This window comes from Neoarius graeffei, chromosome 6 (genome assembly GCF_027579695.1).
Source record: "Neoarius graeffei isolate fNeoGra1 chromosome 6, fNeoGra1.pri, whole genome shotgun sequence".
Lineage (NCBI taxonomy): Eukaryota > Metazoa > Chordata > Actinopteri > Siluriformes > Ariidae > Neoarius > Neoarius graeffei.
This window is the reverse complement of record NC_083574.1, coordinates 95,310,912-95,322,549: the sequence shown is the minus strand read 5'-3', so window position 1 is coordinate 95,322,549 and position 11,638 is coordinate 95,310,912. Positions and strand designations below refer to the sequence as shown.

General features: G+C 44.6%; 1 protein-coding gene across 1 annotated transcript in view; it reads right to left on the bottom strand.

Annotated features, from left to right (window-relative positions):
- Window positions 1–3,899: 3,899 nt before the first annotated feature.
- Window positions 3,900–11,638, bottom strand: part of LOC132888164 (carbohydrate sulfotransferase 8-like) — a 220,284-nt gene continuing 212,545 nt past the window's right edge. The window contains exons 3-4 of the mRNA XM_060924193.1: window positions 7,436–7,473; window positions 3,900–7,353 (exon numbers count right to left, since the gene is read on the bottom strand). Of these exons, the coding sequence (XP_060780176.1) occupies window positions 6,229–7,353; window positions 7,436–7,473 (1,163 nt within the window). The 3' untranslated portion in view covers window positions 3,900–6,228. The remainder of the gene's footprint in view (window positions 7,354–7,435; window positions 7,474–11,638) is intronic.

Genomic DNA, 11,638 nt, shown 5'->3' with positions numbered 1-11,638 from the left:
CAAACAAACAAAAAAACCTCCTCCCACGGTCGAAGAGATTCTACAGAGCCTCCTAAAGGTCATGGTGGGAATCTCATCTCATCTCATTATCTCTAGCCGCTTTATCCTGTTCTACAGGGTCGCAGGCAAGCTGGAGCCTATCCCAGCTGACTACGGGCGAAAGGCGGGGTACACCCTGGACAAGTCGCCAGGTCATCACAGGGCTGACACATAGACACAGACAACCATTCACACTCACATTCACACCTACGGTCAATTTAGAGTCACCAGTTAACCTAACCTGCATGTCTTTGGACTGTGGGGGAAACCGGAGCACCCGGAGGAAACCAACGCGGACACGGGGAGAACATGCAAACTCCGCACAGAAAGGCCCTCACTGGCCACGGGGCTCAAACCCGGACCTTCTTGCTGTGAGGCGACAGCGCCAACCACTACAGGTGGGAATTTATTTATTTATTGATTTAAGCTACTGCTGTGTGCCATCAGGATAGCTTTGCATTAACCCTAACCCTATCCGTTACTGCAAAGGAATGCAAAAGTATTGGGACGGAATGCGCAGTGTCACATCTGCTGCCCGTTCTCCATCACCTACACGTTCTTCCACTTCACAGCACACCCCCGTCATGCTCCTCTCGCTCCCTGTCACCTGAGTATTAAACCTGGACACCTGTCCTCAATTTCAGCCTCATTTCCGACTCGACTTCAGGACTCTGCACACACACACACACACACACACACACACACACACACACACACACACACACTGTGCAGTATTGTTCTGGTTTCACTGTGCGTTCCCAAGCTGTTTGTCTATGCCTGCTCTCATTGGGTTTGACCTGCACTTGTTTTGTGATGTCAGTATTTGGATTATCCTGTTTATACCTGTTTTATGATCACACTGCTGATGACTGTTTTGGATTTGTTTGCTTCTCTGAACTTTCATTAAATCTCTACATAACTGGACTTGCATCCTCTCGCTCCGTGCCTGGTTTTCATGGCAAAAAGTATTGCTCAGGAACGCAAAGTGGCTCCCCAAAAAAAAAAAAAACACACACAAAAAAAAAACACAAAAAAAACAGTGACCTTGAGGGGGCTCTGTAGGTTTCACATTCAACTACAGAAAAAAATAGTCATCCTTCATGGCTTGATATTACTTGAGAGCAGTGTAAGGTAACTGGAAATGTCTCTAAAATCTCTCTCTCTCTCTCTCTCTCTCTCTCTCTCTCTCTCTCAGCTGCTCTGTCTCTCTCTCTGTCTTTCCCATTTTTACCCTCTCTCTATCTCTATCTCTGTCTTTCCTGTTTTTACTCTCTCTCTCTCTCTCTCTCTCTCTCTCTCTCTCTCTTTCCCGTTTTTACCCTCTCTCTCTCTGTTGCTCTCTCTCTCTCTGTCTTTCCCATTTTACCCTCTCTCTCTCTTTCCCATTTTTACCCTCTCTCTCTCTCCCATTTTTACCCTCTCTCCCATTTTTACCCTCTCTCTCTCAGCTGTTCTCTCTCTCTCTCTGTCACTCTCTCTCAGCTGCTCTCTCTGTCTCTCTCTCTCTGTCTCTCTCTAAGCCACTCTCTCTCTCTCTGTCTCTCTCTAAGCCACTCTCTCTCTGTCTCTCTCTAAGCCACTCTCTCTCTCTGTCACTCTCAGCTGCTCTCTCGCTCTGTCTCTCTCTCTTTCTCCCTCTCTCTCAGCTGTTCTCTCTCTCTCTGTTTCTATCTCTCAACTGCTGTCTCTCTCCGTCTCTCTCTTTCTCCCTCTCTCTCAGCTGTTCTCTCTCTCTGTCACTCTCTCAGCTGCTCTCTCTCTCTGTCTCTCTCTAAGCCACTCTCTCTCTCTGTCACTCTCTCTCAGCTGCTCTCTCGCTCTGTCTCTCTCTCTTTCTCCCTCTCTCTCAGCTGTTCTCTCTCTCTGTTTCTATCTCTCAGCTGCTGTCTCTCTCTGTCTCCCTCTCTCTCAGCTGTTCTCTCTCTCTGTCACTCTCTCAGCTGCTCTCTCTCTCTGTCTCTCTCTCTGTCTCTCTCTAAGCCACTCTCTCTCTGTCACTCTCTCTCAGCTGCTCTCTCGCTCTGTCTCTCTCTCTTTCTCCCTCTCTCTCAGCTGTTCTCTCTCTCTCTGTTTCTATCTCTCAGCTGCTGTCTCTCTCTTTCTCCCTCTCTCTCAGCTGTTCTCTCTCTCTGTCACTCTCTCAGCTGCTCTCTCTCTCTCTCTGTCTCTCTCTTTCTCCCTCTCTCTCAGCTGTTCTCTCTCTGTCTCTCTCTCTGTCTCTCTCTAAGCCACTCTCTCTCTGCTGCTCTCTCGCTCTGTCTCTCTCTTTCTCCCTCTCTCTCAGCTGTTCTCTCTCTCTCTCTCTCTCTCTCTCTCTCTGTTTCTATCTCTCAGCTGCTCCCTCTCTCTGTCTCTCGCTCTTTCTCCCTCTCTCAGCTGTTCTCTCTCTGTTTCTATCTCTTTCTCTGTCACTCTCTCAGCTCCTCTCTCTCTCAGCTCTCTCTCTGTCGCTCTCTCTCTCTGTCTCTCTGTCACTCTCTCTCAGCTGCTCTCTCTCTCTCTCTCTCTCTCTCTCTCTCTGTCTCTCTCGCTTTCTCCCTCTCTCTCAGCTGCTCTCTCTCTCTGTCTCTTTTTCTCCCTCTCTCTCAGCTGCTCTCTCTCTGTCTCTCTCTCTCTTTCTCCCTCTCTCTCAGCTGTTCTCTCTCTCTGTCTCTCTTTCTCCCTCTCTCTCAGCTGCTCTCTCTCTTTGTCTCTCTCTCTTTCTCCCTCTCTCTCAGCTGTTCTCTCTCTCTCTCTCTCTCTCTCTCATTGTGATCCCAGAGCTCTGTAAACAGTAAAATAATAAAATAAGAAAAATAAATAATCTCTAAGCAAAAGAGGTTTCTGTGGTGGAATGCTGTCTCTGCTGGCTCAAAAACTCTTTCAGTATTTTTGTTGACGTTATCAGCCGTACTTCCAAACTCGTACATGTGTCTGTGTGTGACATCTCACATCAATCCTTATTTCACATGCCAAATTTTATAGGCTATTTTGCAGTGTTTAAACCATCCATGATTTTTGGACACTGCATTTTTCAAACAGTTAGACTGCTGAGTCAATAAGAGCAAAATCAACAAATAAAGACTACAAGTTTAAAATTAAATGTATACATATTTATTCCTAGACATGAGAAAGAGAGAGAGAGAGAGAGAGAGAGAGAGAGAGAGAGAGAACGCGAGAGAGCTTCACCACCTGAAGAATATCATCCTGATTCACGCCACGTCATTGGCAGTGTAAAAATAAGGCAAAGGGCATCAGATCTGTACATGTGTGCACTGGAAAACACATCTACATTCACTCATTTCCACCGGACCATCGTCTTTATACCAACGTTCAGTGGAGGATGGGGAGAAAGAAGCGATCCGTCATTCTACCCGAGTTCACACACGGCATCTGAAACACTTCAACAGGATATTTAGGATTTAATTTAGGATACGCATTGCACATAAAACACAAATATGTTTCTGATACATCTATACATCTGTAATTATACTCATTTTATTCCATATCACCATTTTAATATACGCCTGTATACCATAAAGCTATGCATCACTTCCTTTATCTTTAAAAAATAACATCAATAAGAAAATATTGTAATCTTGCTCTACACACCACCAGTGTCCATGATAGATTGAGTTACATCATCATTATCATCATCTGGCACCACAAAACAGCAACAGTTACTGCTGAGAGCTTCAACAAACAAAACACCCTGCAGGTTTATTACAGAGTTATTACATGGTTTATTATTACATCATTACGTCACTTTAGTCAACACTACAGATTTTTATTTATTTATTTATTTATTTATTTATTTATTTATATTATTTTATTTTAATTAATTAATTTATTTATTGGGTGGGGGGGGGGGGGGGGGGGGGGGCTTGGAAACCAATTCCAGAAGATGTGGAAACATCAAGGGACTTCAAGAAGATACTGTGTAGAACCTAAAAGTGAGGGTTTGGGATTTTTTTTTTTAAAGTCCAAATATGTCCTAATTTCTGAGTTTCTTACATCAGGGGTGTCAAACATTCAACATGTGGGTTGAGTCCTAATCCCAATCTGGCTGACCGCAAACAAACTGTGTTTTAAATCAAAATTGTTTTGAGGACTGTTCTCATCTCATCTCATTATCTCTAGCCGCTTTATCCTGTTCTACAGGGTCGCAGGCGAGCTGGAGCCTATCCCAGCTGACTACGGGCGAAAGGCGGGGTACACCCTGGACAAGTCACCAGGTCATCACAGGGCTGACACATAGACACAGACAACCATTCACACCCACATTCACACCTACGGTCAATTTAGAGTCACCAGTTAACCTAACCTGCATGTCTTTGGACGAAACCGGAGCACCCGGAGGAAACCCACGCGGACACGGGGAGAACATGCAAACTCTACACAGAAAGGCCCTCGCCGGCCACGGGGCTCGAACCCGGACCTTCTTGCTGTGAGGCAACAGCACTAGCCACTACACCACCGTGCTGCCCCTTTTGAGGACTGTTATTAAATTGAAATATTAGGAGAAAAAATAAGACCTCAATTGTTCTATTGGGGGGTAAAGTATAGTATTGTACCTTTAGGGGTACAACAGGTTGGCACTGGATCAGTTCCCTCTAAGGTACTTATTTGTACCCTTTATACACTGATTAAGAACATACACTCACTGGCCACTTTAGTAGGAACTTGTTCTTGATTCTAACATGCTGAGATGCTTTTCTGCTCACCACGGTTTTAAAGAGTGATTATATAAGTTACTTTATCGTTCCTGGCAAAAAAGCTCGAACCAATCTGTCCATTTTCCTCTGACCTCTCTTATCACAAGGTGTTTGTTTCCATCCACAGAACTGTCCCTCACTCACTCACTTGATGTTTTTTGTTTTGGGCACCATTCTGTGTAAACTCTAGAGACTATTGTGTGTGAGAACCCCAGGAGATCAGCAGTCTCTGAAATACTCAAACCAGTTCATTCCATCTGGCTTAAACCAACACCCATACCACAGTCACACTTTGAGATCACAATTTTTCCCGAAGTGAACATTAACTGAAGTTCTTGATTTGTATCTGCATGATTTGATGCATTTGAGGGATCGGCTGATTATAGAACTGCATCAAACAGCTGCAGGTGGATGGATGAGTGTTCCTAAAAAAGTGGCCGGTGAGTGTATACCGTATGTACCTTTTTGGCCCAGGAGGTCCAATAATGAGCCCTAGAGGGGACCTGAGTGTAAATTGTACCTCAAATGGACTCCTACTGTACACTGACACTTCTGACCATGCACAAGAACTTGGGGAGTCAGAGCAATGGGGGGGAATACTTATGCAATCACAACTTTTTAAATTTTGTTAATACATTTGCAAACAATACTGATCCTCCTACTTCACACACACACACACACACACACACACACACTTCAAGATTATGTTATGAGATATTTTGTGTAGATTAATTATTTCAACCCTTTTCAGTTCAAATACTTATGAAAGTCGCTGCATGTCTACGGTAAAACCAAACTGCTGGCTGAACACATTTAGGCGGAGATGTTGATGATGTTGGTCACTGAAGTGTTTTTAGGTCCGACCCACTTGACATTAACATTGAACTCAGTGTAAAGTGACCTGATCGCTAAAATGTTTTGACACCCCCATGTTATGTCCATTACAATGTCCATTACATCCTTATTTCTCGTCAGTGTAGCCAATTATCTCTCTCTCTCTCTCTCTCTCTCTCTCTCTCTCACACACACACACACACACACACACACACACAAGCATAAAGCCAAACTTGTACAAATACATAGAAAAATATATAATCCTCTGAATGCCCTTTTTACAAAACTGAATATTACAGTTACTTTAAGTCGTGAAAGTGTGCACACTCTAAAGAGAGGGGTGTTACTTTACGTAGATGAAACAGTTGAAAGGGAATCAATCTATAAATGTTGAATCGGTTGAAGTGAAGAGAGAGGTTCGTGTCTAATACGTGATCAGATTGATCTGTTTCAGTCCCATCCAAGTTATGTGTTATTTGAAGATTTAATGCTAGGAAGCAGCAGTTTTAGCAGTTAGCATGAGTTAATAATATATATAAACGTGTTGAGCTTTTATACACCATCAGTTTTTGATAATTTTACAATTACAGCCATGACAACAACACCAACAATAACAATAACAACAACAACAACAACAACAACCAACCATCTCACTGATTTGTCAATACAAATCTTCAAAGGGTTTGGAGTAGTTGAACATCAGATAGTCCATGTAGTAAAAGTCGTAAGCTCTTTGCCTGTCTGAGGCATGGAGCTGTGTGAAGTAGTGCCGTGTGATGTGTGTGGAAGTCCTGGCAGCTTTCGGGTTCCTGTCCTTGAACGTTGGGAATGTGAGGTTTTTTGGAGCTCCAGTCCTGTGCAACAGGAAGTTGGCTTCCTCTTCCAAAGTCTCGAACTTGCCGATAAAATCATAGTCGAGCAAGCACGGGCTGCAGAGCTGGCTCACTGGCTCCCAGTGTATGTCCATACCCACTGGACGATGGACGTCCAGCAGGTAGCGAATGAATTCCTGGAAGGTGACGCCGCTTCCTGTCCTGAGTGCCGATTTGGATGCATTCACCCTGTACTTGGAGATAATGGGCTTTCCGAACACAGGGTGGTAGTACGAGTTGGGGCTTTCAAACTTGTCCCTGAAAGCAGAGACGAGACGCTCCATCGGTTCACGGACAAACAGCACCTTGGTGTAGGAGCGGAGGCGCTCGGCAATGGCGTGCCGATCGAAACTGTCCAGCCTCTTTAAATGGTTACTGTAGTGGACGGCATCATGGTTTATCTCTTGTGTGGAGGATGCAACACCAGCAAGCACCATCAACACCCTCTTCCAGTTGGAGCAGCCTGCTTTGGGCACCTCACAATAGAGCAGTTTGTGTCTGTCCTCTACATAGATGCGAGACACATGGTGTGGTGTTATTGTTCGTGAGATGTTGCTCCGGTATTTGGCGCACACTTCCTTGATTAGGCGACGACGAGACTCCTGGATACGGGAGAGACGCCTCCAGTTCTCAGATGTGGAGTGTGATGAGGAGGAGGAGGAGGAGGAGGAGGAGGAGGAAAAGAAGGAGGAAGAATTAGACAGAGGGCGGATCACTGTGCTGGTCTTGAGGAGTTTCCGGTGGCGTTTGGTGATCCTCTGAGAAGCTTGATTTGGTTTGTTCCACTCAAAGGCGGGAAACTGCATGGGTGAGATGGAGTTATCAGCACTAGGTTCATCTGGTCTGCGCTGTCTGTTCAACTGAACTGCTGTAGCACCATCTTTAATGTGACTATCCTGCTGGGGACACAGTTCCTGCACCACAGGAGAAAAATTCTTATGAACAAGAGCAGCATGTAACAGATCAGATCCCTTACAAATAAATGTATTCACTTACCTCCCTTGTCTGCCGTGTCATGCCACTGAACTCAACCCCTGTGAGAGACAGAGAGAGAGAGAGAGAGAGATATGGTGAATTTTTGATGGTGGATGAATTTCAAGAAAGGCAGGAAATTCGAATTCTCCAGGAAATGAATACATTTCATTTCAAATGAATACAGGTATTTTGCATGAAAGGGCCATCATGAAGGTCATGCCTCGCAAACACTTCTCAGGTCAGGGTTTCAATTCCAGGATAGGACAGGATATCTTTATTATCCGCAAAAGCAATTTAATTTATTTGATTTGTCACACAGATCACATAGTGACAAGGGAAGAATACAGGGCAAAGCCCCAATTGATTTTCAACCCCATTGGCATGGATTTTTACACCTGATGCCCTTCCTGATGCAACCCTCCCCAATCTATCCAGGCTTGGTGACCAGCAATAAGTATGCACTGGCTTGTACAATCCCAGTGGCTGAGTATTTTTACCTAATATGCACATCTTTGAACCATGGGGGAAACCAGAGCCCACAACGCAGACATGGGGGAGACATGCAAACTCCACACAGAAATTGACTGAAATTGGTCGTGGGGTTTGAACATGGAACCTTCTTGCTTGGCCATGGGGTTGAACACAGAACTTTCTTGCTGTGAGGCAACAGTGCTAACTACTATACCACCATGCAACCTTTGCTTTACAGTCAGCAGTATCCACACAACCATCAGTTAAATAATAAATAGAAACACAACATAAAAAAAAAATCCACAGGCTTAAAATTAAATAAATCAAAACAGAGCCATAAAAAAAAGGAATCTCAATTATGGATATGGTCATGAAATGTCAAGTGTCCACACATTGCCTATTTGCAGACTTACTACATCTAGCTGGCATGATAGTAGCAGCAACTCCAGTAGTGAAACTGAGAATGTTGCACCTCCGATTTGTAAGTGTATCCTCTACAAAGAGAGAGATTGCAACTATAGGAGGCATATGGAAAAACTTGAGTTCAGCAAATCAATGCATGTCAACGTTGTGGGTTGATCAGTATAGTTTAAAACATTTTCCAGAAACTTTAGGATGTGCTGTATCATCTACCACAGGGGCACAAAATTGCAATGCAATGTTGAGATTGGACAAGCAAGCCTTGGAAGTTGGTAGATGTAGTCTCTAAGAGCTTTCCAGATGCACTGCAACCCTGCTATATCAAACTCCTTGGGGGACATTCAAATAGCTTGTTATACCAAAATGGACCCACTTGTCACACCAAACACTTACGAGATTGTGCATAAAATTTCACATTTCTCCTCATCATGAATGTCTCCTTCAGAATCAGTCACAGTTCACTGACTGAGTTAAAGGATCATGAATGGAGGCGATGATTTCTTCATCTGTTCTGGAAATGACAGAGGTGACCAGTGTATCGTTGTCAGTGTCCACCCACTGACTCACTATGTTTTCTAAATCTTCACCATTCAGTTCATTCATGAGTTGCAAAATCACTGATGATGTCATTTATGTCATGTCATGGGGCTGGGCAGGGTGGGGGGTATAAAAACACCACTGGTACACGTTAACTAAGTGTGAAGTTTAGTGGTATCAGCAGTCATTTCATCCTTTTATTGATCCTCTGATCACTATTCTCAATAATTGTTAGTGATCGACACCTAAGCGAGGCTCATTAAGCCTTTGTTTTGTGGCGTTAAGGCGTATTATTAACTTGACTATGGGCTTGATTACTTAGTGGTTGTCTCTGGTGAGAAGAGGAGCACATGGCTCAGTGGGCCATGTAAACAGGCGAATGATGGATGCAATTGCAGGAAGAGTGTTTATTTACAAACAGGCAGGCAAACAGTTCAAAAACATAAGACAAAGGCAGGGTCATGAAACGGGCAATGGTCATACGAGGCACAAGCAGAATGGTGGAGGCAAAGACAAAAAGGCAGTTTGAATACACAAAACAAAGTCAAAACCAGAAAGGCAATACACAGATACAAGGCTTGTTAATGTGAGACACGAGGTACAGCGCCTATACTTCTCCAAGTCTGTGTGTTTAGAGAGTCCTTATAAGTGTATGCTGTGATTGCGCTCTAATTCAGAACAGGTGCATGGTACAGTACTGCAATTAGTCCTAAAGGCATTGCATGCCCCGAGCACCAGCGTATGTGGACATGACAGTGATGTTTTTTTATGAAGACCCCAACTCATTGTCACTAAAGGCAGGGGACATAAACTTAGTTTGTTATATGCAAAAATTTGTCGTAAAAGAGTTTGTTATAGCGGTGCTGCAGTGTACTAACCTGACACAACAAAACAGAGGACATTCTGTCTTGCAGAAATTTGATGCCCCAGGATTGGCAAACTCACAACAGGTTGATCCAATATTTTTGAAAACCTACAGTAGAGCTGAATTTGATGTGTTCATGAACAGACAGACAGATCACTTTCCAATATGGTTTATTTAAAGATAGAGCAGAGACAGATGCCTTGGGCCAGAACTGGTGTATGACTGGTCAGATCTCCAGGTATATGCTTTTCCATCATTGCCATTGCTCTGAATAACAATGCAACACATCCAGCAGACTATGCAAATACAATGCTGCTGATTGCCCCAATGTGGTGGAAAATACCATCGCTTCTCCTGTTGTTAATGTTACTCACAATCCCTCTATACCTGATACCTATTCTGATTCTGAATACAGAGGAATTTGAGCAGTCTTTCAAGAATATCACAAAGGAAGAATAGTGATCAGCACTGCTGATGAGTCTTCTTCTTTCAGCTGCTCCTGTACATTGGGGGTTGCCACAGCAGATCTCTTCCACATAGGAACAAGGGATGCCCTTCCTGATGCAACCCTCCACAAGCTATCTGGGCTTGGGACCAACACTAAGTATACACTGGCTTGTACAACCCCGGTGGCTGGATAGTTTACCTCTTCTGCATGTCTTTGCAATTTCCCAATGATTATCATCCATCCATCCATTATCTGTAGCCACTTATCCTGTTCTACAGGGCCGCAGGCAAGCTGGAGCCTATCCCAGCTGACTATGGGCGAGCGGCGGGGTACACCCTGGACAAGTCACCAGGTTATCGCAGGGCTAACACATAGGCACAGACAACCATTCACACTCACACCTACGGCCAATTTAGAGCCACCAATTAGCCTAACCTGTATGCCTTTGGACTGTGGAGGAATTGGAGCACCCAGAGGAAACCCACACAGACAATGTGCAAACTCCACACAGAAAGGCCCCCATCGGCCGGGAGGTTCAAACCCAGAACCTTCTTGCTGTGAGGTGACAGTGCTAACCACTACACCACTGTGCCACCCTCTGTGCTGTTTATGAGTGCTGTGCATTTTTGCTGTCCTGGAGGATACACTCTTGGGATATAGTAACCATGACTTTGCTATCCAATGTCCACTAGTTGTGAAAGAAACCACCCTGGTTTTCCAGGATGGTCAGGACACTGTGGTTACGATTGATATAAATGTCCAGAGAACAAACATGATTTAACATTTACTTGCAAGACATTATGGTCGCAAGTAAAAACTTCCATTTTTGTACTCAGCAAAGAAATTAGCATGTGGAAAGAACCATTAGCAGGGCAGCACGGTAGTATAGTGGTTAGCACTATCACCTCACAGCAAGAAGGTTCTGAGTTTGAGCCCAGTGGCTGACGGAGGCCTTTCTGTGTGGAATTTGCATGTTCGCCCCGTGTCTGTGTGGGTTTCCTCTGGGTGCTCCGGTTTCCCCCACAGTCCAAAGACATGCAGGTTAGACTAATCTCATATCATCTCATTATCTCTAGCCGCTTTATCCTGTTCTACAGCATTGCAGGCAAGCTGGAGCCTATCCCAGCTGACTACAGGCGAAAGGTGGGGTACACCCTGGACAAGTCGCTAGGCCATCACAGGGCTGACACATAGACACAGACAACCATTCACACTCACATTCACACCTACGGTCAATTTAGAGTCACCAGTTAACCTAACCTGCATGTCTTTGGGGGAAACCGGAGCACCCAGAGGAAACCCATGCGGACATAGGGAGAACATGCAAACTCCGCACAGAAAGGCCCTCGTCGGCCATGGGGCTCGAACCCAGACCTTCTTGCTGTGAGGCGACAGCGCTAACCACTACACCACCGTGCCGCCCGGTTAGGCTAATTGGTGGCTCTAAATTGACCGTAGGTGTGAATGAGAGTGTGAATGGTTT